At 41.5% G+C, this 24,143-nt stretch overlaps 1 protein-coding gene across 1 annotated transcript in view; it reads left to right on the forward strand.

Annotated features, from left to right (window-relative positions):
• The window catches only part of LOC126076469 (uncharacterized), a 56,278-nt gene extending 33,826 nt beyond the window's left edge, over positions 1 to 22,452 (forward strand). Inside the window, exon 5 of the mRNA XM_049884968.1 lies at positions 21,691 to 22,452. Within this exon, the coding sequence (XP_049740925.1) occupies positions 21,691 to 21,721 (31 nt within the window). The 3' untranslated portion in view covers positions 21,722 to 22,452. The remainder of the gene's footprint in view (positions 1 to 21,690) is intronic.
• The last annotated feature ends 1,691 nt before the right edge of the window (positions 22,453 to 24,143 follow it).

Consider the following 24,143-nt stretch of genomic DNA (forward strand, 5'->3'; position numbering starts at 1 on the left):
CTCATTTGGAACTTTTGAATGAGTACCTTGCATTTGTGGAATGCTCTATCAAATTCAGAGCACCTTTATATACATGACTGATCTCATCTGGGCCTTTAAAAAAAAAAAAAAACTGAGCAGGTATTATCCTGATCTTATGCATGAGAAAACTGAGGCTAAAAGAGATCAATCAAATGACTTCCCAAGTACATTCAACTAGCTTAGATGTGACTAGAACCCACCCTTCCTCCCGTGGTCAACACAATGGACTTCAATCCTCCCCTCCCATCTACTTCATTGCCCATAGGACATGTCTCCCCAAAACTAAATAGTGGCCCCCCCAAAATTCATGTCCACCTGGAACCTGTCAATGTGACCTTATTTGGAAATGAGGTCTTTACAAGTGTAATAGATTTAGGATGAAGTTATACTGGATAAGGGTGATCCTAAACTCAATGGGCTCAAGCATAACAACAATTGTGAGGATGGCACGGGATCAGGCAGTGTTTCCTTCTGTTGTATGTAAGGTCGCTATGAGTTGAAACAGACTCGACGGCACCTAACAACAACAACAAATCCAACATGGACCCCACATGGTGCAGTGGTTAAGCACTCAGCTGCTAACTGAAAGGCTGACAATTCAAACCCACCATCTGCTCCTCAAGAGAAAGATGTGTCAGTCTGCTTCCATAAAGATTACAACCTTGGAAACCCTATGGGGCAGTTCTACTCAACAGCACACACTGACAACTCTAAGCCAGACTCATGCTAAGGCATTTCATGTAAATATCTCATTTAATCTTTACCCCAGTCTTTTAAGTAAGTGCTATTTTTGTTAGCATTGTACAGATGAGGAAACTGAAGCTGTTTTGCCCAACAACACATAGGTGGTTAGTGATAGGGCTGACATAGAAACCAGAGTTATCTGCAGAACCCACTTTCCTAATCACTATTCTAATTAGGGCACAGATTATTAGAGCTAGATCTTAGTCCAACTCCCTGTTTTAGATACAGGGGAGAAGAGGCCCTGGCAGATTAAGGGATCTGATCAATTTAGTGAGAACAGAATGGAAATATGTCTTCATCAACAAAATGAGACTTGATTTTATGTTGCCTCTCCCAAATGGAGAGAAGCTAGAATGAGTCTTTTGGTATTTGCCTGTAAATTTGTTGTTAGTTGCCATGAAGTCAATTTTTTGGTTCCAAGCAACCTCATGGAGCCCTGGTGGTGCAGTGGTTAACAGCCTGGGTGCTAACCAAAATGTCACTTCTTGGAAACCCTGTGAGGCAGTTATACTCTGTCCTATAGGTTGCTATGAGTCGAAGTAGAACTGTCCAGTAGGGTTTTCTAGGCTGTAATCTTTACAGGAGCAGATGGCCAGGTCTTCCTCCCTCAAAGCTGTTGGGTGGATTTGAACCACCAGCCTTTTGGTTAGCAACTGAGAACTTAACATTACTGAGTCACATCTTTTGAGAGTTTGAGAATTTCCATGCCATATGAAGTGGAATCTTGACAAACTTGGACTCCAAAACCCAATTATGAGGCCATGGGCTCAATCATAAGAAACATTTCTGAACTATTTAAACTAGCCATATTTCAGTAGAAGCCCTGGTGGCACAGTGGCTAAGAGCTCAGCTGCCAACCAAAAGGTCAGCAGTTCGAATCTACCAGCCACTCCTTGGAAACTCAATATGCGGGCAGCTCTAGTCTGTCGTATAAACGTCGCTATGAGTCAGAATCGACTCAACAGATTTGGTTTTAGTTTTATATTCCAGTAAGACTCTCCACTTCCGAGTGGAACTGTTCTGATAAGAGCAAACTGGGAGAATGATTATCTGTTTCATAAGAGTATATTTATCTCAAGCTTTCAAGGGAGTCATCTTTGAAAAACTCATAAACAGAAGTTAACTTCTGTAATAAGCTGGTGGTGATAGTGCAGGTTTTATTACTTTTGTTGCATTTTTTAAGAGCTCAATAAACCACATGAATGCTAACAATCCATTAACTCTAAATAAAACAGACTTTTAGCTCCTAGAAAATTCATTTTACCTCTCAAATCGGAAACTGTAAACACAAAAGCGCTTTGTCTCTATTAAAAGCCTTGGCATTAATTGTTTCCACAAGATTAGCCCCATTGATCTGAAGCAGTTGTGCCTCTAGAAAACAGAAGACGCTATTGGTTTTTACCATTTGTCCAGGAAGCTACGCTCAGACTAATGTTATTTATCCAGCTGGGCACACTGACTAGAACAAGGAAGATCAAAGTCTTTTGGGAATTGTGTAGCATCTGAGCTTGGCTCTGATCAAATCAATCAAGCCCAAAGCATGTGGACCTGATTATAAAACATCATCTTATGCATTCTTCAAGGACACTGATAAAGAGGAAGGCAGTGTTGTATTAGGATTTCCAGGGCTCTTTGAGGACATTCTGGAGTTCTGCTTAGTTTTCTGGATAGTGAGCATACAGAAGGCACGAGAAGAAAACCCTAACAGGCAATTTAGAGCAACGAGACCCTTGGGGTTGTTAAAAGAACCAATAAAGAGGCTGTGGGGAGGAGGCCTGTGGAACTGTGTGTGCCGCCTCCAGATGGGCCTGCTTCAGCCCTCTCCAGGGAGGAAGGCTGAGCCACTTCATCCCCATTCCTGGCCCCTCCTCTTGTGCTCACCCTAATGGCAGGAAGGAGGTGGAGAACACACAGAAAAAGCATTCACGAGGGAAAACAGCCCTTTCAGGCCCAGGGTTTAACCTTGGGTGTTCAGTGAAAGCACCAGGGCTAGGGACAGGCAAGCCAAAACAGAAAGAGGAAAAATACAAGACAGTTTGGCAAGAAAAGAAAAATGCAAGAAGCCAAAAAAATAAAAACAAAAACCACAGGCTGCATTCACCTAAGACACAAAAAAACTGAAGGCAGCAATTTGAGCTAGAGTGCTGCACAAGTGGCAGGCAGTGCAGGGAGCTACACAGGTGGGAGGACCCATTCAAACCAAGCACCTGCTTCTGAGCCTGGCAAAGGCTGCCTGTCTGAATGACGTCTCACCACGCACAGCTGCTTGGAAAGGAGCTTGCACAAAGGTAGGAGGGAAGGGATTGCGGAGGGCCTGCTGGCATGCCTCTTCCCATTCTGACTTTGAATGCTTCAGAGAACTTTAGAGGCTGACAGCTAAATTTAATCAGGGTTAAATCATGGGAATGAAAATGATGTTCTTACATAAGGCAAATGAAAAGTGATTCTGCCAGCTTCAGGAAGAGCGCTTTCCTACAAGGTAATGGTACAAGCTCTTAGGAGCAGCCCAGCAATTTGGAAGTGAGTGTTATGAACACGGGAAAGGCAGGAAATGTGAAAGTCTGGTTTATTGCCAATATTGTCTTCCAGGGACTTCAGGCCTGTAGGTAAACTAGGCCGGGTTATATCTGCAGCTGGTACTGTGCAATGATTGAATGCTCACTCTCAGTTCAATAAAATTTCTCATACATGGCATCCTAACCGCACTCTATATTTAAGACAGCTGTTTTCTCTAAGGAATGCCAAATGTTTTCAGCAAAGGAACGTGCATAAGTCTTCCAACCAGCGCTTCAAACGGATTCGTTCCAGTTCGAAGTTTACAGTTTCACCTCAGTTATACAGAATCAGAATCCACAGTTTAACAAGATGCCCAGGTGATTCTTATGTGTAATAAATTTTGAGAACCACTGCTCTGCTAATGGTTCTCAGAAGTAGTCCCTAACCAGCAACATTAGCATCACCTGGGAACTTGTTAGAGATGCAAATTCTCAGCAGGGGTTCGAACCAGAACAAACCGGTTGGAAGCCCTGCTTCCTACCAGGGACTGGGAATGAATGAAAAATTAGTTTGTTTCAAGATAACTTGGCAATCTGATTTTGTGCCCGTTTAATCATTTTAGAAGACGTACGGGTTCAGTTCTGGTTCAGGCTAGTTTTCTTTAGTTTTACAGGATTTATTTTCTTTAGAAATAGATGTTAAATCAAGAGAGATATGTCATGTTGATAGCATGTACCTGTGAAATGATGCGATGAAAATGGTAGTTTATCTTTGTGGTCTGCCCTAAAACCCATAGCCCCTGTCTGACCATGAGAAAAACATCAGACAAACCTAAATTGAAAAACAATATAAAATACCAGTTGCTGTCAAATAGATTCCAAGACATGGTGACCCCTTGTTTCGGAGAAGAGCTCCATAGAGTTTTCATGGCTGTGATCTTTCAGAAGCAGATCACTAGGCACCTCTGGGTGGGTCCAAACCGCCAACCTTTGGGTTCGTGGCCCAGCGCTTATCTGTTTACGCCACCCAAGGACCTTAACCAGTTGCCATCAAGTAGATTCTGACTCATGGGTACTCCTCAAAATTGTCAAGGTCATCAGAAGGAAGGAAAGTCTGTGAAACTGTCATGGGCTAGAGGAGCCTGAGACATGGCAACTAGATGTAATGTGGTATCCTGGTTGAGATCCTGGAACAGAAAAAAGGGCATTAGGTAAAAACGAAGGCAATCTGAATTAAGTATGGACTTTAGTCGATAATAATGTATCAGTTTTGGTTCATTGGTTGTGGCAAACGTACCATACTAATGTAAGAGGTTAGCAAGAGGGGAAACTGAGTGTGGAGTATATGGGAACTCTCTCTACCATCTTTTTAACTCCTCTGTAAATCTAAAACTATTCTAAAATTGCCTATTAAAAAATCTTTAAAGTTAATTTGGCTCATAGTTCTGCAAAACCAGCAACTTAAATCCACTACAGGCTTTAATTCATGGGTGGTTTAAATTCTTGCTTCCAATAATCTCATTATTACTGATTTTTTTTTTTTTACCAAGAAAAAAATTGAAACCTAAAGATAGGCTGAACATGAGGTGAGGTACAATGTGATATAGAAGAAATTTCTATTCTAGAACTCATCCAGTGGGCTCCCCACTCAAGCACCTGGCCTATGGGCCTCACCCAACAACCTTTTGCCAAGATGCTAGGTAATAAAAGAATTTCAGGTGTTATCTTTTTAAAGGTTGATTCATTTCAAATAACCAAAATAATGGACTCAAACATACCAACGATCATGAAGGTGGCAAAAGACCAGGCAGCGTTTCATTCTGTTATACATAAGGTCACCATGAGTTGGAGCTGACTGATATCAACTAACAACAACATGCATTTCAATAGGATACTTGGCGGGGGGGTGGGGGGGTGGGTGTCAGGTCCTAAGAAATGACTTTGTAATGGTGGAGTTTCTGATAAAGAGACATTTAGGGATAGAGAATGGTTCCATTGATCCTCAAGCCCCTTCTACTGCCTGATCCAGCTCCTACTCAAACGACACAGGGGCAGCCAGTCAGTATTTGGGCAGTGGCCAATAAATCATGATTTTCTGGAGTAAATTAGGAATAATAATGTGACTTCTCATCTCAGGTATATGAGGTATTGGTGAGGGAGGGAGTCCTGGAGCCTACGAGAACTGGAGGCTGGGACTAGCCTCAAAGAGATGACCTGTACCTTGCTTTTTGGCCTTTAATAACCTGAGTCATTGCTGCCAGCTATCTAACGAAGCCCGGCAACTGATGTAGTTAGAAGACAACGGGCTTTGGACTCATAAAATCCTGAGTTCAAATCCCCACTTGCAAGTTTGCTACCTCCCGGCTGTTTGACCCAGGTCAGCCTACTTAATCTCCCTGAGTTTCAGATTTTTCACTTGGAACAACAAGGCAGACCATAATCCTGCTTTGCAGGATTGCTTCGAAGATGAACTGCAGTGAGTGTGAGAGCCCCTTGGCCAATATCTAGAATATAGTAGGTGCTCAACAAATGTTCCTTCCCCTTCCCTTTCCTTCCCTTGTCACAGAAAATTATAAAAGTCCCCAGGACAGTGGGGACAGACACAGCCTGCACAGCTCAACCCCTTTCACAAACAGTTCTCTCCATTCTCATGAGATTAGCATTTCTAATAGGATCGGAAATTCTAAATCACTGATTTTTTAATCCCAAGGTTTGTAGATAATCTCTTCTAATTTGTGCAGAACCAAGGACTTTAATGCTCTTTTAGGGCATACATTTATTTATTATTATATTGTCGTTATTCAGTGGCGAGGTCCAATTTTATCCCACCAGAAGTTGTCTGAGCAGCTCCTTTGCTGGACAATTAATGTTAATTGACCCCAGGAGCTTTGCAAAGTAGACAGGAAAAGAAGATTGTTTAAAACAAGACAGGAGCCGTCTGTTAACAAGCCATCTTGCTGTGAAAGATGCCAGGCTATCCCAGTAGAATTGTGGGAACAAATAACCAAGAAGCAAGGCGCCTAAGAAGGTTGAGAGCAGTGGCAAGGGGGGAAGAAAAAAAAAATGCAAGCGGTCAGGGTAAACAGGAAGAGAGCCCTCATCATGGAGACATCTAGTCGGGAGGTGAAAAGGCTGGGGAAAGTTCTGATCTGAAAGCCTGATAGGAGACGCAGAAGGGCCAGATTTCCCAACATAGCCAAACCAAAACCAAAGCCGTTGCCGTCAAGTTGATTGCGACTCATAGCAACCCTACAGGACAGAGTACAACTGCCCCATAGAGTTACCAAGGAGCACCTGGCAGACTTGAACTGCCTATCTTTAGGTTAGCAGCCGTAGCACTTAAGCACTACGCCACCAGGGTTTCCTCCCAACATGCAGGCCATTTATATTTCTAAATGGCAACTACCTTTACTGTATGTTCGTGTTATACTAAGTGTATCAAGACCTGTTCTGACAGTGTGGCCACTTGGACTGTATAATCCACATCTAACTGATACATTAAAGCTTCTGCTTCTCTGAGGTCCCTGGGTGGCACGAAAAGTTTGCACTCAGCTACTAACCTAATTAGATTAAAGTTAATTGAGCAAACTTTCATTACTGTTATTATAATTTCACGGTTGGCACTGTAACATGGCACTGGCACCTGTCAAATAATCCATCATTTAGACCAAATATGATTTTGGGGAATTACATGGAAATGTTTCTGATTCTACCCAAAGATCCTGAGAAGTCTTCTGAACCATTTAAAAAAAAAAAAAAGGAGATGTGGATTTTAATAGTTTCAGTGGCAAGTGTCTTCTGCTGTATTAGTTTAGAAAACTTTTTAATTAAATAGTTACAGATGTTTATGGTGGGAAATTTTGAAAGTGCAGACCAGCTAAATAAATAAATTCCATCCATTATTTCATTACCCAAGGACAACTCTATTAACATTGCTGGTTTCTTTTTCTTTTAAAATTATGTTTACATTTTCAATATGGAGGTATAATAGGGGACATGGAGGGGAAAAGGCCACATGAAGATGGAGGCAGAGATCGGAGTAATAAGCCCCCCTCAAAAATCCAGCCCGTTGCCATCGAGTCAATTCCAACTCATAGCAACCCTATAGGACAGAGTAGAACTTCCCCATAGGGTTTCCATGGACTGGCTGGTGGCTTCAAACTGCTGAACTTTTGGTTAGCAGCCAAGCTCTTAACCACTGCGCCACCAGGGCTAAAGTATAATAGAAAATGTAAAAAATAGGGAAAGAAGCAAAAAGCATCCATAATTATAACACCTTAACTGCTATCAGAATTTTAGTATATTTTTTCCTTTCCTGTGACTGTTATCCATTATGGTCGAGTCAATTCCGACTTATAGCAACCCAACAGGATAGAGTGGAACTGTCCCACAGCTGCTGGTGTATTCAAACTGCCAGCCTTTTGATTAGCAGCGGTAGCTCTTAATCATTACACCACCAGGGTTTCCAGGGTTGACTAGTCTCCCTATAATATGGTGCAGCCAAACTGTACATCAATTTAATGTCATGATATTTTCACTTGACATTGTCACAAGTATTTTCAGTTTTATATGATTTCTCTTTTTTTTTTAAAAAAAAAAAACTTTATTTCTAATATTACAGAGTGGTTATATACCACTGCTTCTATTTATCTCTTCCTCTGTAACTGGGGTTTAGGTAATACTACAAAAAAAAATTTTTTTTTCTAAATCCTGTCCATGGTATGATTTTGTTGTCTCAAATTGTTTCCATTCATATAACAGACATATACTGAGTATCTAATATGTGCGTAATATGTGCGTGGCACTGGGATACCAAAATGAAAAAGATATAGGCCCTGTACTTAGGACCTTGAGAGACAGATGCTTATACAACTTATTGTAATTCATCTTGGGAAATGCTGTAATAGAAGTAGTGTGCCAAGATCATGTGCGCAGTACCTGGCACATAGTAAGTAGTCAATAATAAAATGATGTTGATTGCCACCATCGCATTTCTGATAGAAGAATTTGAATGCTGGTTTTCACGATTCACATCTACAGAAAAATATATAAAATCAAAAGAGCAGCAAAAAGTGCTCTGTGAATTATAAAAATCAATGATAGACCGTATAAGCCCAGGCTGTGCCAGCAAATAGCAAAGGTTATCAAGTTCCATCTGATTCCTAACACAAAGTTCCTCATAGAACAGATATCCCTTCCACAACGATGTTCTAATGGCATGATGTCATCCTGGCTTAAATACTGTCAAAAGGCATGACTCTGCTCTTCTAAACGTGACGTGGCTCAAACAGAGCAACTTTCAGATAAGAGTCAGGTCAATTTTGTTATACATCTATTTCTCAAAAAACAAAACAAAATAAAAAAGACACATAAAATTGGGAGACCAAAGTAGATGTGAACTCTAAAATTTTCCATAGGTAGGGTTTTTTTTTGTGTGTGTGTGTATGTGTCATGTAATTCCTAATTCCCACCACTGCCTTTAGCAGCCAGGTCCACAGGCCTTAACAATGGTTAATGTTTAAAAAGGTACAGCGTGTTCTGGTTAACAGCTCTGCTCATTTCCTTTTTCTAATGGAGCTGCTGTCAGTGCAGGACTACAGTAAGGGCTTTTCATTACCTGAGAATACATGAGCAATGATGCTCAAATCATTTGTGAAAATGTGAGATGATAGTCACTTGAAGATAAGGAAGTGGCAACCTTCAGGAAAAACTTGAGTTGCCTTGTACCTCTGTGGGAGTAGGTTTACTGTAGGATGTGGAAATAACCCACAGCTACCACCGAAAGATGGGTAAGGATTTCAGACAGGAAATGAAGGAAATGCTACATTAAACTGAAAGCACAGTGGGATTTCAATAAGCCCAACATGGATTTTCCAGTAAGAATTCGATCAGGGCACTGCTGGAACTGGCTAGCCCTCTCTTATACAGCAATGGAAAGAATTACATGGTCTGTTCATCAAATTCAGAATACAAAGTGCTTTCAAGTCCTCCAACTATTCTCTTTCCTCTTTTATTAATCCCATTTCTCGTTAATGCCCTGTAGGGATGTTCCATGACAGCCAGCGCGATGCAGCTGCTGACATTTCCCATAAATGGTATGCCCGATCTAATGCCCAACAGTCCAATTACTTCTTCTTCCTTCAAACTTAACACCCAACTCATTTAAGAAGCTTTGTCTGATTACCCAGTCATTCCTTGTCATTGCAAACACTCCGTAGTTACTTGATTAATTTGCGCACTAACTGTTACTGGGTCTTCACTTGGGCTAGGCAGTGGGTTTTGTGCTGGAGATTCACCGATAAGTAAATCCCAGTCACTGCCCTCGTGGAGTTCACAGTCCACATGCAAAAAAAAAAAAAAGTTATAATAAAATGTGATAAGGGCAGTGATTGAGATATGCCTTCGGAAGTACAAAGACATTCATTCTCTGAGGTGTCATAGGACTTCCTGGAAAAGCTGATGGCAGAGTTGAGTCTTCTGGGATGAGTGGAAGTTAAGCAAGTAAAGTGGGGTGGGGCACAGATGGTATGTGCTTTAGGTGATGTTGGCCAGGAACAGATATGGTGTGCCCTGAATGCCATGTTATGTTTGGATATGTTAGTGGTTTTTCACTTGCTGACGAGAAGTCCTCTGAATTTGCATTCTTTTCCTGCAATTGAATTATAAGCTTTCCCAGAGACCATATTTCGAACTTATGTTGCTTTCTTCCCAGTAGGTATGTTATAGTGCCCAGTCTTTTCTCATGGAACATCTGTATAGGGGATTAATGAGAAATGACATTAAGGAAAAAGGAAAGAGGATAGTTGGAGGACTTGAAAGCATTTTGTATTCTGGATTTGATGAACAGACGATGTAATTCTTTCCATTGCCGTATAAGAGAGGGCTAGCCAATTCTATTGTGTTGTACCATTCAGGGAAATACTGGTGTAGAAGCTTCAGCTGACTCACTGACCACCTCCTGACCACTCTGTCCACCAGCACCAACAAGACAGAATGATGCACTGTTCTCTCAGCTATCAGAATAGACCCAGGAAGATATGCAGGTATTGGAGTTAAAACAGGCACATATTAATGGCCTAATCAGGGAGCCATCCAAACCTCTTATCTAGAAACTCCACAAGTCCTGATCAAATACCATCTTTCGGCTAGTTTGTATTCTTAACCTTCGCTATGAAGATGATTTAAATTTTACATTCAAAAAACTCTTCACCAATATTTCTAGCAAGATGTCATTGTATAATAAAAAGTGGCACTACGAAAAGTATGGAATAGAAGTTTCAACCATTCTATAGAAATGGAAAGTAACTATTTTTTAAATTAAGATCTTAAAAGCCCCCTTTTTACTAATGTGACTGCTGCCTCAAAAGCCGTAAATGCTGGGTGATTCACTGTGCTCCTTTGACTCATCTGACCTTATTTGCTGTTCTTAGCTGCTGTCGAGTCTGCCCTCCACTCACTGGAGCCCTGTGCACAACAGAACAAAATGCTGCCCAGTCCTATGCCGTCTCCACGATCAGTTGTGGATGGAACTCTTGTAATACACAGTATTTGTGCTGGCTGATTTTCAGAAGTAAATTGCCAGGCCTTTCCTCCTAGTCTGTCTTAGTCTGGAAGCTCTGCTGAGACCTGTTCAGAATCATAGCAACACACAAGCCTCCACTGACAGACAGGTGGTGGCTGCACTTGAGGTACATTGGCTGGGAATCGAACCTGGGTCTTCCCCATGGGGGGGGGTAAGAATTCTACCACTGAACCACTAGTGCCCCCTGACTTTATTTAGAGGTAAAAATACTTAGTGGGCACAAACAATGTCTTATGAGCCTTTTAGAGACTAGTGGAGTCCTTCAGATTAAAGTCGAGGCACAGGGATCTGTGCATTTTTTCTGGCCACCAATGTGGCCCCTAGGTAAATAGACCTCCAGATCCAAGGCTGCCTAGTTGCCTTCTTCCATGGATGGTTAAATCCCACTGCTTTCTCCCACTGCCTGGGGTTAGGAGATGGGGGAGGAAGGAGGGAAGGAACAACAACAAGGCAAACTCAGAACAAAAGATAGGAAAAGCACCAAACAAGTTTTACAGGTTTGGCTGCTCCAAAGCTGTCATTTCAAGGTTATGGATTTAAAATAACTGATGGAGGCAGCTTTCCACCCGAGCCCTTCTTAATGGAAACTTCCAGGCTCTAACCTGCTCTATAAAGAAGAAAGGAAAATCCTATAGCAATGGAGCCAGATGGGGGATTTTGGTCATTGAGCACAGGGCTTTTTGAACTGCCAAATAATAATGGGAATCTCTGTTTCCAGTGACCCACTGGTTGTTCTTAGCTGCCATGGAATCGGCCTCTGACTCATGGTAACCCTATTCACGAGTCCTGTGCCATCCCCATGATTAGTTGAGAATTAGACTGTTGTGATCCATAGGGTTTCCACTGGCTGATTTTCAGAAGTAGATCACCAGTCCTTTCTTCTTAGTCTGGAAGCTTCCCTGAAACCTGTTCAGTATAATAGCAACATGCAAGTCTCTACGGACAGTAGGATGGAGACCGGACATAAGGCACATTGGCCAGGAACCAAACCTGGGTCTCCTGCATGAAAGGTAAAAATTCTGCCAGTGAACCACCACTGCCCCCACTTATTTCTATACCTGTAATGAATTGCTTCACTCTTGTCTGATTTTCCTTGTCTCAACCACATAAAAGGGACACTGGGAAAGCATAAAATGGTTTTTTTATGCATTAGTGGCCTTTCCCTGCATTTAAAGACAACAAGCCAACAGGCTAGGAATTAGAAGAGGTAAAGTATCTCTTAATATGTACTGAGCATTACTGGAGAAATTGCCCGCTACCTGGCATTTTAAGTACGTTGTTGAGTGCCTCCGAGTTGATTCCAATTTATAGCGACCTTATATGACAGAGTAGAACTGCCCTATAGCGTTTCCTAGCCTGTAGTCTTCATGAAAGCAGATGACCAGGTCTTTTCTCCCACAGAGCTGCTGGGTGGGTTCAAACTGCCAACCTTTTGGTTAGCAGCCAAGCACTTAACCATTATGCCACCAGGGCTCCTCTTTAAATATAGTCCCAGCAAAATGTAAGTTCAAAGCAATTATCTAGCCAAGAGTGCATTTTACAGATAGCTCTATAGCATTACCAAATACAGCTCTCCAATCTGTTGCAAAATACCAGTAACCTTACTGCTACCTTATTGATACAATCAACCACTAGGTGGGGAACGTTTGGGGAGACTTGGACTTTTGTCAATAGAAAACTTCTACAAATAGACACAGAAGGAGAGCCGAGATTACTTAGTCTTTCATTTCACAGAAAGCTGAAGCCAGAGGAGTTATGATGTGCCCAAAATCACAAGGCTAGTTAAAAATTGAGCCAGATGGAAGAACCTACATCTAATGGTTTCTAGTCCATTTCGTTTATTCATTCATTTTAAGAAATATTTATTAAATGCCTAGTATGTACTTAGTGTGTTGGGGATATGAAGACTAGCCTGACACAGCCTTACCCTTAGGAAGCTTACAGTCTAAGAGGGGATAAGAGATACAGAGAAACAGTCAGTTATAAGACAATGTAGATGATAGCCAGGGCTAGGGTGAGGTGACTGAGGCATTTATATCGTCTCAGAATTTAAGGGGGAACCAAAAGACTCAGTAATCAAAAATGAGAATATTATCAAGATAAAGACCAAAAACCAAACCGAACCCATTGTCGTCGAGTCGATTTCAACTCATAATGACCACATAGGACAGAGAAGAACTGCCCCATAGAGCTTCCAAGGAGCAGCTGGTGGATTTGAACTGCCAGCCTTTTGGTTAGCAGCTGTGGCTTTTAACCACTGTGCAACCAGGGCTCCCAAGATGAAGAGTATCAGCATTACCGGGTTTTCCTTTTGCTTGAAGCTCCAGTGTGACTCAGCAAGGCACTATTACTGATCCTGTTTTTATTTAACATTTTAGTATTTTGTTCAAGGATGTTTTGCATTAATATTTTTGTATTTATTTTGAATGTTTAAAATATTGCATTGAAATATGCATCCTCTTGATTACTGACTTGCACCCAGAGGCAAGTGCTTCACTTCAGTCTAGAGGGGAAGCTACCTGAACAGTGCAGGGATGGGAGAAAAGGAGAATCCTTTGTATGTGTCCAGTAGGGGGGCAATGTTTTTAGATTCTGCTTCTGAGTGGCCTGCAGGTTTGGAACAGTCCCTCAGGGGAGCAGTAGGCACCTTGGCCAGAGCAGCTCTGCCTTGATTTGTTTTGTTAACAATTTCTGCAAGGGTTGGTAGTATTCTTTGTTTGGAAGAAAAAGATTCTTAGGTTTAAAAACAGTTTGAAAATGAGAAAAGATTCTATTCAAATACATACGATCTCTCACATGCATCACAGGGTTCAAGTGAGGGGCATGGGGGCAGAGTACGTAGGTGAAGCACGCAAAGCATAAGGATTCAAAGAGGGTCATGAACATACACCAGGAGTACTAGACGCTGGCCATTCCACCAAGGATGTTACGGGTTTCAGAGCTCAGCTGTTTGCCTTCCTTCCAAACTTCCCCTGTATAATCCTGGTAGTAAACTCATTCAGCAGGAATGTCTGGTGATTTTACTTCACCATATGGCCTGCAGGGCCCTGGTGCCACATTGGTTACGTGTTTGGCTGGTAACCAAAAGGTCAGCAGTTCAAATCTACCAATCATTCCTTGGAAACCCTACGGGGAAGCTCTACTCTGTCCGATAGGCAATGGGTTAGGGTTAAGTTAGGTTACATGGCTTGCATCCCTTTCTTTGTCTGCTGGAACCAAAAACAAACAAAACCATTGCCATTACATTGATTCCAACTCATAGTGACCCCATGCGTTACTGCTTCAGAGGGATTTCTTAGTTGAAGGAGGCCTGGTGGTACAATGTTTAAGTTCTTGGCAGTAATCTCAAACTTTAGCAGTTGGAACCCACCAGCTGCTCTGTGGGAGAAAAGACCTGGTTATCTGCTCCCATAAAGATTACAGCCTAGGAAACCCTATGGGACAGTTCTCTTCTGTCCTATGGGGTTACTATGAGTTGGAAAAGACTCGACAGCACACAACAATAAAAACAATCTTTACAGAAGGATATCACCAGGACTTTTTTCCATTGCGTTGCTGGGTTAGTTTGAACACCAACCTTTAGGTTAGTAGTGGATTACAAACCAATTGCACCTCCCAGGGACCACAAAAGACGGAGGTTAAAAGGCTAACTTAAAAAAATTGACTATCAAGAACTCAAGAAAAGGTTTAAACACAGAAGAAAACATTCTTTGATGGTTACGAAGGTGGGAAGGGTGGGAGAGGGGAGTTCACCAACTAGATAGTATCGAAGAATTATCTTAGGTGGAGGGAAGGAAAACACAGAATACAGGGGAAGTCAGCACCACTGGACTAAGCCAAAAGCTAAGAAACTTCCTGATTACAACCAAACACTTTGAGGGACAGAATGGCAGGACCATGGTTTCAGGGGACATCTAGGTCAACTGGCATAACAAAGTTTATTAAGAAAATGTCCTGCATCCCATTTAGTGAGTGGTGTCTGGGGTCTTAAAAGCTAGCAAACAGCCATCCAAGATGCATCACTTGATCCCGAGGAGAATGAAGAACACCAAAAACACATGGAAATTAGCCCAAGAGACAAAAGGGACCTCATAAACCAGAGACTCCATCAACCTGGGACCAGAAGAATTAGATGGTGCCCAGCTACCACCAATGACCACCATGACAGGGAACACAACAGAGAGTCCTTGAAGGAGCAGGAGAAAAGTAGGGTGCAGAACTCAAATTCTAGTAAAAAGACCAGACTTAATGGTCTAACTGAGACTAGAGAAACCCCAGAAGACATAGCCGCAGACTCTCTGTTAACCCAGAACTAAAACCATTCCCGAAGCGAACTCTTCAGACAAAGAATAGACTGGACTATAAGACATAAAATAATACTCCTGAAGAGTGTTCTTAGTTCAAGTAGATACACAAGACTAAATGGGCAGCTCCTGTCTAGAGGTGAGTTGAGAAGGCAGAAACGGACAGGATCTGGTTGAATGCACACAGGAAACCTGGGGTGGAAAGCAGGAATGTGCGGTCACATTATTGGGACAGCAGCTAGGGTCACATAACAATGTGTATATAAATTTTTCTATGAGAAACTAACTTGAGCTGTAAACTTTCATCTAAATAAAGCACAATAAAAAAAATTGACTATCACAATGGAAAACTTGCTTTTCTTAGAAACCAAACCAAACCCGTTGCCATCAAGTCAAATCTGACTCATAGCGACCCTATAGGACAGAGTAGAACTACCCCACAGGGTTTCCAGGGAGCACCTGGTGAATTGGAACTGCCGACCTTTTGGTTAGCAGCTGAACTCAACTACTATGACACCAGGCTTTCCTTAGACAAATGCTTAATATATGGGGAGGAGGAAGGGTACAGCCAGAGGGGAAAAATTTTTGAGAAATGATTTCTAAAAATGAATTAAGGGTAATCCAACCAGACATTTCTGGGAGCTGCCACATTGCGCAACTCCAGGGGGTGACTTCTCACTGCAGTCTATGTAAATGGCACCCCCTAGAGTCATGCCATGCACAGCCAGCTAGGCCATGTTATGTGTATCGTGGTGATTCGGACTCATAGCAACCCTATAGGACAGAGTGGGACTGCCCCATAGGGTTTCCTAGGTTGTAATCTTTACAGGAGCAGAACGCCAGGTCTTTTCTCCCTGGAGCTGGTGGTGGGTTTGAACCACCCACCTTCAGGGCAGCAATCATTTATGACAGTTGCCTGAATATCCATTTGGGAATTATAGCATGTCCACACTTGGCTAATTCATGCATCCTAATTCAAACTGTCTCTCTCAGCTTTAATAAGGTGGCCTCTCGGATTCTGGAAATTTTCTCTAGCAAGAGTCTTCAACAGTTTTGCGAAGAGGAATGACTTTTTTGGGGGAGAAGAAGGTGAGGGTAGGAACAAGGGATTAAGGTGACAGGGGAATTTGGGAAGATGCTGGAAGTAAAGCCTACTAAGAAAGATTTCAAGATCAGAGTGCAACTTCTAACTTATGTTGTTGTTAGGTGCTGTCGAGTCGGCTCTGACCCTTTGTGACCCTATGTATAACAGAATGAAACATTGTTTGGTCCTGTACCATCCTCACAGTAGTATGTACATTTGAGCCCATCACTGGAGCCACTATGTCAATCCATCTCCGTTGAAGGTCTTCTTTTTCGCTGACCCTCTGTTTTACCAGGCATGATGTCGTGCTTATTTGGTTATGTTATCAGGAGGGACCAATGCCTAGAGAAGAGCATCATGCTTGGTTGGATTCTGAATGAAACAAATTCGATACAACCAAGTGTTGGGGAGAGGGTGCAAAAGTTGACTATCATACACTGCCGGCAAGATGCACCTTGGTATTTCTGAAAGGCTATTTCGTGGCATGTGTCCAAAGTCTAAAGTATATGCACATCAAAAATACATAAAGCAGGTTATAAAACTATGTATAGAATGACTGTACCAAAAATACCAATGAATACAGGAAAAATAGACACATGTAAATGATGGCTTTCTGGATAGTGAGGTTATGAGTGATTTTTTTTTTCCCTGACTCTCTCCTTTTACTTTTCTAGTTTTTAAAAGCACTTATTCATTCAACAAACATTGATGGAGCACCTGCCGTGTGCTGGGGGTAGTTCCAGGTGCAGAGGTTACCAAACTAAAAACAAAACCTGTTGCCATTAACTAGGTTCTGACTCAACCGCAACCCCATATGTTACAGAGTAGAATTGAGCTCTGTAGGGTTTTCTTGAAAACCCTGGTGGTGTAGTGGTTAAGAGCTATGGCTGCTAACCAAAAGGTCGACAGTTCAAATCCACCAGGTGCTCCTTGGAAACTCTATGGGGCAGTTCTTCTCTGTCCTATAGGGTTGCTATGAGTTGGAATTGACTAGACAGCAACAGGTTTGGTTTTTTACATTATTTTGTAGGGTTTCCTTGGCTGTAATCTTTATAGAAGCATATCACTAGGGCTTTCTTCTGTGGGGCCACTGGGTCAGTTTGAACTGCCAACCTTTCCTTGAGTAGTCGAATGCAGACCATTTGCACCACCCAGGGACCTACAGGGGATACAGCAGCAAACCAAACAGTATTTATTACCTGATCTAATGGGATTTACATTCTGATTGTGGTGGGGTGGGGGGGAGGAAATAAAGTAAATAAATAAAACATGGTGATATGGAGTGATATGGAGAAAAATAAAGTAGGGGAGGGGATAAATATTGAGTAAATGGTGATTTTTAAAAAGTGTCAAGAAAAGTCTCAGAGAAAGCTGATATTTAAGCAAAGACCAGAAGGAGAGAAGGGGGTGAGCCATTTAGGTTTCTGTGGAGAGTTTTTCATGCAGAACGAGTTACAAGTGCCAAGGCCTCAAGGGGCAGCAGATCTGGTCTTCCGGAGGACAGAGCAAGTTGTGTTTGCAATGTCAATAGGCAAGTAACAGGGTTGAAGGTTTAAAAATACAACGACCTGATTATCTGAGATCCTGACGGTCTTTTCAAGAACTTTGCTTGTATTTTTGAATGAGATGGATAAACACTGTATGATTTTGAGCAGAATTATCTGACACACTCTTCAATAGTGTCACTCTGGCTGTGCTGGGAACAGTCTAGGGGAACAAGGGTGGAAGCAAAAAGATCATGTCATGAGGCAGTTTCAATAAGCTAGGTAAAATATGATGGTATTTCAAATCAGAGTGATGGTGAGAGTGGCATGGTACCAGATATCTTCTGAAAGCGTAGCCAATGAGATTTGCTGAAGGTTTGGATGGGTAGTGTGAGAGAGAAAGGAAAGATCGAAGAAGATTCCAAGATTTGTGGCCAAGTTGGAGTTGCCATTGACTGATTGTGAAGTCTGTAGGAGGAGCAGTTTGAGAAAGGGGAAAGATCAGGGGTTTGGTTTATTACATGTTATGTTGGCAATGCCAAGAAGCAGTTGGGTCTGGAGTACAGGGGAGCTAGAAGCTGAGGAGTTACATTTGGGAGTTTGTCAACATATCTATGATGTTAAAGCCAAGAGACTGGATGAGATCAACAACAGACTGATTTTAAACAATGAGAAAATTGTATGCTGTGCCCTCTGAACCACTGTCAAGTTAAGACCACAGAGATAAGAAGGAACCAGCAAGCGACACTGGAAGGAAAAAGTAAAGGAGAAGGAGAACCATGAGCTTGTGGTATTCTGCAGCCTACTGAAAACATTTTTTCAAAGAAGGATTGACTAGCTGTGTCAAATGTTGCTAATTAATTATGTAAGATGAAACTGAATGTTGTCCATTGGACATAGTAACCTGGAGGTCACTGGTGACCTTGACAAGAAGAAAGAATGTGAGGAATGGACTATGAATGAAGACAACTCTTTCTAGGAGTTTTGTTGCAAAGGGAAGAAGAGAAATACATCTGTGGCTGGGAAAGGAAATGGAGCCAAGGGAAGGGGCCTGTTTATTTGTTCTTAAAGATGGGAAAAATAAAGAGTTGTTTGTTTACTGAGGTGAATGATCCACAGGATGAGAGGAAAAATTGATAACGCAGGAGAGAGAAAAGAGACTTGCTGGAGCAGTGTCCTTGGTTAGGCAAGGAGCACCAGGACTCAATGTCCAAATGGAAGCCAGTTCTTCTGCTGCAACAGAAAGGAAGGCAGGGCTTACGGCCACTGAGACTGGGAGATGGATAGAAGTGGTGGTGGGGGTTTTGGAAATGATCTTCTGGTGGCATTTATTTTCTCAATGAAATAGGAAGCAGGGCCATTAGCTGAGACTGGGAAGTCTGAAAAAGTGGAAGGGTGAGTCAAGTAGGGAAATGTAACACTATTACAGGGAAGTACTGAGAAAACGAACAGGTAGTACTTAAGAACAAGGAAATAAGCTAGGAAGGAAACTTAAATTTTCATGAACTTTCACTTGGCAACATCACCACCAATTCAGTGGAATTTTTCTTAAGGAAATGATTAAGGAATTATGCCAGGATGTTTACCAGCAGGACTGCTTGTAAGAGCAATAAGTTAGAAGCAATCTAAAAGCCTCAAAAAAGGAGACTGGTTATATTTAACCAATTTATATATTTAGCTGATTTATTAATTGGTACAGCCATTCAAATGTATACAGTGTATACACTGATACAGAGAGCTATTGATAATACATTTAGAAAAATAAGAAAAATCCCATATTTGTAAAAAATTATTTATTTTAATATGTATGTGTTTAAAATTGGTAACCCTTGCCAGTTTAGGTTATGGATTGTCCATTCTTTTTATTGACTGTATTTTCTATAAAAAGCAGAATGAGAAATTTGTAGTGAGAAAATAACAAGAAAAGCCTACTCAGTGTTTCTGTGCTGTATGGCTCCTTTAGGTTTTTTGTGAGTGTGCCAAGTTGTCCTATAGCCTGCTCTGAGCTTCCTTAATGCTGAAGCAAACCACTGATGATGCCACTGAGTGGCTACATCTCTACCTACAATTCCCACCAGCCACACCACTATCACTAAATACAACCCCAACTAAAACGAATGAGGTATTTTTTTCCGTGTGATCATTTATTTTAAAATAATTTAGTATAAGTGGTTTGTTTGTGTACACATTAACTCTAATCAACAACTCAAAAACCATCGAGTCGATTCCAAATCAAAGTGACCCTACAGGACAGAGTAGAACTGCCCCATATGGTTTCCAAGGAGCAGCTGGTAGATTCGAACTGCCAACCTTTTGGTTAGCAGCCAAGTTCTTAACCACTGTGCCACAAGGGCTCCCTAATTAACAACTCAAGGGGTAATTAATTAGCACACAAAGTATCTGAATCTGAATCAGGATGTTACAGTCTGTTAATTGGCACATGGAGTATACTTATATGAATAATCAACTGAGGGTAGTTAATTAGCAAAAGAAAAAGATGTTACAAACCATGCATTACAGGTAAAATTGTGAATTAGCAGTGGTGAGACAGGACCCACTGACCTCAAATGGACAAAGATAAGAATCAGCCAGGCCTGCCAAGTAGGGCTCACAGCCCTGAGTCCCTCCACTCCATGGAGGTTCCTCTTGCCTGGCCTATATCCAACGCCTGATGATACAATCCTCCTGTAAGAATGTCAGCAAGTCCTCTCCAGACTGCTTCTTACCTGTAAGATGCAGGCTGGCATATTTAACAGCAGAGAGGAAGCTGCCCAAAGCCATAATGAGATTATAGAACTGCTTGTGCCTGCCTGCTTACCAATAAACATGCATAGAGTTTGGCCTATTTGTTCTGAGATTAACTTTGATTGTGACACTCCAACTGATTTGGATCAAATAATGCCCACTGGACTGTTAGCAACTGTTGTTGTCAGATGCTGTTGAGTCAATTCTGACTCATAGCAACCTCATGTGGCAGAGTAAGACTGTTGGTAGAGACTACCGAAATTGATTTCATAATCATCTGTTAGCCAGATTGGTTTAGGCCATTTGGAACAAATGAAAATAAAATATTCTTTGATTTGTATGGTGGACATTTTCTCAGTAGTATATAAAGTCAGGAAACCCTGGGGGCATAATGGTTAAGAGCTACGGCTGCTAACCAAAAGATCGGCAGTTCAAATCCACCAGGCACTCCTTGGAAACCCTACAGGGCAGTTCTGCTCTGTCCTATCGGGTCACTATGAGTTGGAATTGACTCGAGGGCAATGGGTTTGGTTTATATAAAGTGGATGCAAAAAACATATTTGGAGAAATTCATTATTTTTATTGATCTGTCATAAAAAAAAGATCTGTTATAGCCACTTAAAAATTTTAAGTGTGCTGCCTTTGACATAGGTTCAAGACAAGACTCGGGCCATCTGCCCTTCAGTCAGATTGGTGCCCCAAGCCCCTACGATATAGAGGTTCTGGCGCCACCCCTACCACAAGGGATTCTGCGTATTTTTTAGAAGGCCATCTGCCTTGTTTTCACAAGGTGCTACTTCCCTTTGAAATGGCTGCTCCACGATTCAAACTGTGAACTCCAAACTGGCATTTCTCCGATCCATGTGCAACCTGTGTCCTATCAATATTTGGATTACACTGGATAACTTTGGAATTTGAAATTGATTCATGCAAACGGATGACTGAGTAAGCAGTAAGAAACATGACCAAGATTAAGCTCCTGGCTTGATATTGCATAAACATGTTTTATAGTTTATTTAAAAGCAAACTTGATTCTTCCTGAATGTCTCAACCATAACACGTCCTTTGTTAGGAAGGGACAGAGAGAGAGAGAAAAAAAAAACAAAAAACTTTTTTTTCTTCCCATTCATAATCAAGAAAATTTTTATACTGAGAAAATCTGATTTTTCCAGTAATATACTTTATTGTGCTTTTCTTTTTACCCTGTATTCTTTTTTATCTCTTTTTGCAGGATTGGAGCAAAAGCAACTGTCATGGATTGAATTATGTTCCCCCAAAAATGTGTGTATCAAGTTAGGCCATGATTCCCAGAATTCTGTGGTTGTCTTCCATTTTGTGATTGTAATTTTATGTTAAAGAGGATTAGGGTGGGGCTGTAACACCCTTATCGAGTCACATGCCTGCTCCAATGTAAAGGGAGTTTCCCTGGGGTGTGGCCTGCACCATTTTTTCTCTCTTAAGAGATAAAAAGGAAAGGGAAGCAAGCAGAGAGTTGGGGACCTCAAACCACCAAGAAAGAAGCACCCAGAGCCAAGCGCATCCTTTGGACCCAGGGTTCCTGCACAGAGAAGCTCCTAGTACAGGGGAACATTGATGAGAAGGCTGACAAAGAATGCCTTTCCCTTGGAGCCGACGCCCTGAATTTGGATTTTGAGCTGACTTTACTGTGAGGAAATAAATTTCTCTTTGTTAAAGCCATCCTCTTGTGTTATTTCTGTTATAGCAGCACTAGATAACTAAGACAGCAACTCTCATACTTGGAATGGTGGCATTTATCCTCAAGCTTATTCTTTTAAATACACCTGCCTGACACTGACCAGGAGATCAAAGTGAACATTGCTAATAACGGGACAAATTGACATTATCTGTCTTCTGATATGACACACTGAAAGGAACACAGCACCACTTCGGTGATATTGCTGGCAAAATGCATAAACTACTCATGAGGAACTATCACACAAACCCAAACTGAGGGAAATTCTATGAAATAAATTATGTGAAATTTTCAAAAATATTATGGTCAGCAAAGACAAGGAAAAGCTGAAGAATCATTTTAGATTTGAAGAGACTAAAGAGACATAAAAAGTAAATATAACACATGATTCTGGATTGGATCTTGAAACAGAAGGAAAAAACATTTTTTTCTGTACATATTGGAAAAGGCAAAATTTGGATGAGATGAGTAGATTAGATGGTGCTACTGTATCAATGTCAATTTTCTGCATTTGATGGCTGAACTGTGGTTACGTAGGAGGGTGCAATTCTCTTTTAGGAAATACACACTGACATTTGTACGGGTATTGGGGCATCAAGTCTGCAGATTACTCTCAAGTGATTTATGAAAAAATTATATATATATATGTAAAGAGAGAGAGAATGATAAAGCAAATGTGGCAGCTGTTAACATTTGGAAAGCCTGGGTAAATGGTATATGGAAGGTCTTTGCATTATTCTTTCAATTTCTCTAAGTTTGAGATTATTTCAAAAGAAAAGCTAAAGAAAAAAATGTAAGATTATCTTAAACCAAGAGCCACTAGGTTACTTACCATTACCATTAAAATGAGGAGGTTCACTACCGCCATAAAACAAATTGAAAAAAAATATTATGTAATTTTCCTGGGATCCTTCAGACCTGCTAAATAAGAATATTGGGGAGCTCGGAGAAGCTCCAGAGGTGACACTCAGAAGGGAAAATTGAAGAAAGAAAACCTTGAGCTTGTGATGGTCTGTAGATGGGAAAATTTTGCATAGATAGGGTTTTTTGTTTTTGTTTTTTCCCCCTGTAACTCCTTACTCCTATCACTGCCTCTAGCAGCCAGGTGACTATGACGCACAGCCACTGCGGCCAAGCACCCTGTAAGCAAGTCCTCTCGGTTCTAGGATCTCCGGGGTAGGTCTGAGAAGGAGGAAATTCTGCTTCCTGGCCTGGCCTTTAGGGCAACTCACATCCAAGCTACTTCACTTACTAAGGTGTAAATATCTGATAATGACTTAGCTCAGCTTCCCAAACTATGTTCCTCCAAACACTAATGCCACTAGGAGTTGTTCCCTGAAAACAAAACAAACAAAAAACCCATCTAGTTCTTGGATCAAATAAGTCTGTATAATGCTGCACATTGTAGCTCTTTCCTAGAAATTTATAATATACATTAGTTTATAAATATAATATACATTAGTTTATAAAGTAATCTGGTTAATTTTGCTTAATTCGGTGCTTCACAAATGTTTTTGGCCACGGAACACTTTCCCCTTACACTTAACACCTATCACATACTTGTGTTCTCCATGTTTACTTACGAAGGCCGTGTGTACCATTAAGGATGCTGCAGGAAAACATCCAAGGTAGATGGGTCTCAGGCATGGTTCAGTCAGGGCCTGTCTCAGGTCATTCACTTTTCTCACAGTTCTACCTTCTGGTGTGTGTCAGCTTTACTCTCAGGACCGCTTACCTCGTGAGATTTCAAGATGCTATGAGCAGCAACTAGGTTTGGTGCTTCTTTCTTCACAGCCAGAGATAAAATGTATCGCACCCACTCTGGCTGGTTTACTCCTAAGCCAAATCACTGAATCAAGGAAAATGGGATTGCCCTGTTATCTTTAACCCACGGGGGCACACCCTGGTGTTGGGAGGGGCCCCATTCATACACTGGCAGCTACACAATGGGAAAGGGGTGGAATGGTTGT

Source organism: Elephas maximus, chromosome 4 (genome assembly GCF_024166365.1).
Source record: "Elephas maximus indicus isolate mEleMax1 chromosome 4, mEleMax1 primary haplotype, whole genome shotgun sequence".
In the NCBI taxonomy this organism is placed as follows: domain Eukaryota; kingdom Metazoa; phylum Chordata; class Mammalia; order Proboscidea; family Elephantidae; genus Elephas; species Elephas maximus.